We start from the raw sequence: 6,840 nt of genomic DNA, 5'->3' as shown, positions 1-6,840 counted from the left end.
CTTCCTTCCGAGGAGTGGCTGGTGGGTTTGAACCACCAGCCTTCTGGTTAGTAGTCAAATATCTTAGGCACTACACCCACAGAGCTGGCCAAATAGGGACTGCAGTGGACAGAGATTCCCCCCCCCCCCTTGTCAAAAGGGAGCAGCTGGTTTTTCTTAATTCCAACCTTTGTTGCCAACAGGTACCTTAGTCCAGTTGCCAGAAATACAGGTTTTTCTAGCAATGCCAGAAATGTGGGGGTTTATGTGAAATTGCTAGTGTTTGACCTGTAACAGTAACATCCCACTATCCCATTCCACCCACATGCCTATTAGACCTGCTCCTCCTGCAGGAACAATGTATCCCTGTGCCTGGCCCCAGCTCCCATTTTCCTTAATTATACAAGCCTTTGATGTTGTTGTTGTTACTTATCGGGTCAGTCCCGACTCACGGTGATCCCATGTGTGCACAGCAGAATCACACTCCCATCGGGTTTTCAGTCTGGTGACCTTCTGGAAGCAGATCACCAAGGCTGTCTTCCATGGCACCTTTGTGTGTATTCAGTTAGTTGTCTAGTATGTTGCCATTTGCACCACACTCATAAGCCTTTGAGAGGGATGGAAAAGGGGGAAGGAGAGCTTGAGAAAGTCCAGCCCAGAACACAAGTGGGCATCTTCAGCACCTGTTCACAGTCACAGCCACGTGATGAGTGTCTGAATGGACATCTGTAGACAGATAGCTGAGACGGGAAGGTGGTGGTTTGTCTCCCACTTGCCAAGATTACAAGAGTCACAGGAAAAATTACCTAAGGTGGGCAGTGAAGCTCAACTCATTGCTATTCTGGGAGGATTTGGGGCAGCTGTCTCAACCCTTGTTAAGAGAAATGGAGCTTACCTACCTCATAAGAATTCTATGAAAACCACTAGACCGTGCCTGTGAAGTGCCCTGAGCTTTCAGGAGGACAAGACAGGAATGCAAAGTACATATTTTGAAAGGATGGTTTGTTTAAGTACCAATATTTCTTAAGAAGCCAAAGCCCTGGGTTCCAGGCTATTTATTTTTGGCAAAAAAAAAACAAACCTTTTCTGAGTCACTGACCTTGAAAAGAAGATCTAGATGTGCCTTAAGTGTTAGATAGCTCTGGGCAAGCAGTTCTAATGCAAAACAGTCCAAAAAACTAAAGGGACATTTAGTGAAATGTGCTCAGAATTCCCCAACTCAAGAGTTTTGAAAACATACCTGTGAGGGCTGGGGGAGGTACAGACCCACACTGTCCTGTCACCACCACTCCCTTCAAGAAGGATTCTCTCAGGTTGGCCTGACTGTGTTGAAGCTATACTCATCATCTACCTCCAAAGTCCCTTTAGTTCACAAAGAGGTCCTGTTTATTTAAGAATACAATTTCCTAAAGCACTTTGAACCTGATTTCTTCTGGTCAGCATTTGGCAGGCCCAAGGCACCCTATTCCTATATCAAAGACAAAGGCATAAAGGAGCTCCTTCCAACCCACCAGCCCAGTCTTACAGGGCCAGGGACATGGTGAGGGGAAATGAAACAATAAATGCCTCCTGAACTCCAAACTCCTATGGGTCTTAGTTATAAATGAACAATGGGCAAGAGAATCCTTCCTCATTAGAGAGGTGTTCTTGGCATAACTACCAGCATTCTGAGTTTCCATGTCATGGATGCCAGGGGCATGCACGGTGCTGCAAACACAGACAGCTCATGCTAACCAGGCCCCATAAGCCATGATTCCTTGCATGTAATGATACGAATAGCAATGGCCAGCAAGGAGGCCAAGCCAGGCCACCCTCTGAAGAGAATGGTGTCCCTCTGCTGCATCACTGTCATGACCTGACTGAAGGAAAGATTCTGGAGGGAAAGAGTGGCTGGAGGGAGAGAATGATGTCCCATGGATGGGAATAGGTGGATTGTGTCGGTGGGCAGGGATACCTGTTGCAAGAAAGCAGGACACGGGTAAAGGGACAGGCACTCATTAAACATCAGTAGCTTCTATCCAGGCCCTTTCATAAGGAGATCTGGGGTGTGCTTTTCGCATCACACATCCACTTTTATGAATTCTCTTTTCTTTCCCTCATTTGCAAGCTGTCTGTAACAATCCAGAACTGGCACCAGTTAGTTCAAAAGAAAAGAAAGAGAAAAGCCAAAGGGGCTCAGGAGGGTGGAGCTATCTTTTGGGAGCTCCCTTATGTCATGGGCCCTCCAGGATTGGGGTGGAAGGGGAGGACTCCTAGGGGTTTCCCTTGTGCTCTCTCTGAAACAACCAAGGGTCTGGTTCGTCAGCCCAATGACTATGGATCTAACTTTCTCTTGTTCTGATTACTCAGGTTTCCTCAGTCCTCTGCTACTTTTCTGATTTCATCCAAGAAGGATATGAATTTACCATTTTTGTTTGAAGTTCCAGATGCCTTATCTAAGGTACATAATTTTTTTAAAAAAAGGAAATAACCAATAGCATTTCTAAGATACATAGAATATGAATACAACATTGTTCTTTCTTCTTAACCTTAACATAGCGCCATGTCTGGCACATCATCTGTCTTCAATAAATACTTGCTGCATGAAATGAATGATCACCCCAACCACCCATCTCAAGTGCCTTAGGGCCCCTGTCCTCAAGAACTAAGAATAAAGCTTGTCCTGGAGGACTGTTATTTTGTAGATAAGTAGAGAAATACTCAGATTTGTCATACATAAACTCATTTCATTTATTGCAAAATAGTTGCAGCAGAGCACACATGTAAGAACTCAAGACATTTATTTAGAACTAGAGAATCAGAATTAACAATTACAATGGCAGTTTAATGATTACAGTCTATCTTTAGACTTCAGGCATTTACCTTTAATGAGTGGTCTCTGGAGAAAGGCTTGACCAAGTTTTAAAGTTGGAGGAAATCCCCCGTAGCTGAAGTGTGACATTGGCCGTGGCAGACAGTGTCTTAGCAGGCTTTCAGTCTTTAGAAAGAGTCACAGAGACCTTTTGTCATTGCCTTGTTTTTGGTGAATGTGCCTAAGTCCAGGGTTTATATGTGATTTTTTTCACCTTGGCTTTGCATGATAAGGGCCAGGTGATACCATGCTTAATCAAGACTAGTGGCTTACAGCTGTTTTTTTAAGGTCAGTCAGGTAGTATAATGTTGCAGCTTTCTTCAAGATTACAGATGAGGATTGTTTATGACACATTTAAATCTCTAGGCGAATTTACAGAAATTTAGTGATTCGTTATAATTTTTTTATCACAGCATGCAAGTATGTGGCTATGTTAGACAGGATGCTTACTACAAACATCACGTGCTTCTATGTTTCTCTTTGTAAATTCAGAACTTTCCATTACTGATATCACATTACAAGTGACTTAAGTAGTTTGAGAGCAACACAAAAAACATAGTAACAAAGGTATAAGGTTAGAATAATAGAAAGGAAAACTAATTAATAAAAGAAACAATGTGTTATCTACCCAGTACAGATTGTGAAGTCTTCAGTGACCTGAACCCATCCTTCTGGAGTCCCTGACAGCCCTTCCCCCCCAAAATTATTCATGTCTCCCACCTACAACCCTACATACACCTGTGGAATTTTTAATTAAAAACTGATCTCCCTGCCACCTCACAGAATGTATAAAAGGTGAAATCGACTACGGCTGGCTGCTTGGTGACACTCAGTGATACTGCGTGTTGTACAGAGGCTTCCCTGACATTGATGATGCACGTCCCTGAGGAGGAGTAGAAGCAGTCTCTTCATCTGCAAACTGCACACCCCTGCTAGGGCTGTTGTGGGTGGTAAATGCAGCTCTGTCCTAGTGCACTTAGTGCAGTGGCCCACCTCCAGGGAATGCTCACTCCACAGGAGCCATAAGTTTTAGGAGCCTCCATACCGGACGATAAATGCTTAACAAGCCCTTAGTATTTACTTTCATACAAATTCAGAGATGAGTAAGTCACAGTTGCGGCCTACGTGAATGGACAGGTGGGACAGGTACACAACAACAGTATGAGCATCATAAAGAGGGACAAAGTACTTGGAGGGGAAGGGAGGGTGAGCAGAGGGACCAAAAACCAAAAACCAAACACACTGCCATGAAGTCGGATCCAACTCATAGCAACCCCTCCTTGGGTTTCTGAGACAGTATCACTACGGAAGTAGATTGCCCAACTTTCCAAGGAGTGGCTGGTGGGTTTGAACCTCCAGCCTTCTAGTTAGCAATCAAATGCCTTAGGCACTACATCACCAGAGCTCCCAGGGAGGGAATAATTCAAGAAGGAAGTGGCATGTGCACCTTGCAGATATTCTTTTCATACATGGAGGTAAGATAAGAGCTAGGGGAGGAGGAAGAGCTGAAGGATGCGCAAGTAAAGGGAAGCACACGAGCAAAGACATGGAGACAGAAATTGAAGGAAATTCTTGTCAAGGGATCTGCAGACAGCTACACAGTGATTGAGGGAAGGGAGGCAAGAGAAGGGTGGGCTTGGTCAGAGCAGAGAGATAGGCGGCCAGAAGGTCAAGAGCAGTGAGGAGACATTCTATGCTCCTCACTGCCCAGGAGTGTCAGGGTCAGAACTGTGCGTGAAAGTCACCTCATTAATCCAGTAACACCTTCACAAGTAGATAACAGTGACTGCTAGGACTGAGGGAAATGAGTGCATTTCTGTGCAGTTGCTACAGAACCTGGTTGCTACAGGTTGCTACAGAACCTGCAAGAACTCTTTCAATCACTGTGTCTTTCTGAACATTTTATTTAGGCAGGCTCTCACTGACATACAGCCCATTACTCATCTGTGGTTGCTCTAGGTCACAGTGCACCATCGCATCCTAGCCTCTAAGACTCTAGGCACCAAGCTGACTGGGCCAGTGAAGGGGTGAGGGAGAGAATGTATTAATGATGGGCCTTCCCCCAACTGGCTTTGCATTTCTTGTCTGCCGTACTCGCCATTGACCACTAGATATCAGCAAAGAGCAACAGCTGTTCATCCAATAGGCAGTGCTGGAGGCCAGTGTCAGGGCCGACCCAGGAGAAGTCATAAATAAATACGTGGCTTCTGCTAGAGAGGCTCTAACGGGATGACCAAGGCCCTCGTGTTTTTTACTCTCAACATGAGAAAGAGAACTGCCTTTGCAGATTGGAAGGCAAATAGTTAACCCAGGGTCTTTATTCTGTTGGTGAACCCTGCAGTTACCTCAAGCCTGCTTGTCACACAGACCTCCTCAAATGTGATTCTAGGCTCCAGACTCTGCTCTTAACATAAAGGCATACACATGGACACTAGGAGGCAAACAGGGGCTCAGTTGGCAGCTGCTCCTTTCTGGAAAGAACTACGTTGTGTTTCAAGGGAGTGGAATGCACTGTGGACACTATCTCTTCCTGCTGCCTCCACACCCAGGACCTGCCAAGAGGCTGCTGGCAGCCCCACAGCCAACCGCAAGTCCTGACCCCCACGCATAAGCACAAAGGTCCTGCCACCTGGCTCCCTTTCTTTTCACCATCACAGGTCAAAGGGCAGAACTTTGAACAGCCACATTTCACACAGCACTCCTCCCCTGCCTAGGAGCAGCCCCACGGCTGATGCAGGGTATGTGTGTCCAGAGCAGTACTCTCTAGTGAAGAGAGAGAACCAGAGAGGCTCAGAGACAGGAGGAGGGAGATAGAGAGCAAGAGAAGGGGAGGGGAGGAAGAGACAGAGAAAAGCTGGGGTATGGGCAAAAAAAAAAAAAAAACAGAAAAAGAGAGGCAGAGGTGAAAAAGAAGACAGATAGATAATAAAAGACAAAGAAAGAAATGACGCCTTAACCTTTACCCATTTTTAAATATCTCCTTTGCAGAGGCTTCTTTGTTAGGCACGACTTTCACCTGCCATTCACAGGCACTGACTTCCAACTCTTCAAGATGCAGTGAAATACTAAAGTGCGTCATAATAGTTGAATGATTGAGGCCAAGAGGTGACTTACTCAGAGATCCATAGCAAGGCAGAAGCAGATGTGTGTGAGTGGTCAGGAGGACTGCAGCTGGACACCCAAAAACACTTGCCACTGCTGGAGGTCGTGTGTACATTAGCCAGAGCTCCTCTGTTACTGTTGTTGTTATATGCCATTGAGTCAGACCCGACTCATAGCGATCCCTCCTTGGGTTTCCGAGGCAGTGTGAAGTAGATTGCCCCATCTTCCTTCCGAGGAGTGGCTGGTGGGTTTGAACCGCCAGCCTTCTGGTTAACAGTCAAGTGCCTTAGCCACTATGCTACCAGAGCTCCTCCTCTGTTACTAGTGATTGTAAAATGCCACCTTCACCCTCTTCAGTCCATGCCCCCACTTCTTGCTCTACTCTATTTGCTATAAATTTGTTGTTCCAGTGAGTGAGTCAGAGTGAAGATGTGGATGTATTTATTTTGTCTTTAGCAGACCTGTGGCACAAAGTCCTGGCTGGAAAGAATGCACAGTAGTAGAGGTACAGCTGGAAAAATGTGTAGGGTGGTGACTTCCAATTTCTCATCAATTTTATCTCTTCTGATTTTCCCAAAAATTCTTTTTATTATTTTCCTCTCACTGACTATAAATTTGGAAAGCTTATGACCATCAAGTTTTACCTTATATACTCCTAAGTCCTTTTCCTGTTGACATTGATCAAGCACATATAACCACAAATAAAATTGTTTAAGGGAAGTAATAATGGACATCACTGGCCTGAAATAATGACAGTGAAACTGTGAAAGGTGGATACATGATTATTATTTTATGTCTGTTTGAAATTTTTTCCTAATGGACAGTAATGTTGTTGTTGTTGTTATGTGCCATCGAGTCGGCCCCGACTCATAGCGACCCCTCCTTGGGTTTCCGAGGCAGTATCACTA

The 6,840-nt window shown here is 45.1% G+C and overlaps 1 protein-coding gene across 1 annotated transcript in view; it reads left to right on the top strand.

Moving 5' to 3' along the window:
• CUNH1orf105 (chromosome unknown C1orf105 homolog) overlaps nt 1-6,840 on the top strand; it is a 29,254-nt gene that overhangs the window by 2,991 nt on the left and 19,423 nt on the right. Inside the window, exon 3 of the mRNA XM_007947133.1 lies at nt 2,329-2,419. Coding sequence (XP_007945324.1) covers nt 2,329-2,419 — 91 coding nt within the window. The remainder of the gene's footprint in view (nt 1-2,328; nt 2,420-6,840) is intronic.

The sequence above is a fragment of the Orycteropus afer genome, unplaced genomic scaffold (genome assembly GCF_000298275.1).
Source record: "Orycteropus afer afer isolate SDZICR_OR568_19922 unplaced genomic scaffold, OryAfe1.0 scaffold00175, whole genome shotgun sequence".
Taxonomy (NCBI): domain Eukaryota; kingdom Metazoa; phylum Chordata; class Mammalia; order Tubulidentata; family Orycteropodidae; genus Orycteropus; species Orycteropus afer.
This window is presented reverse-complemented; position numbering and strand designations above follow the sequence as displayed.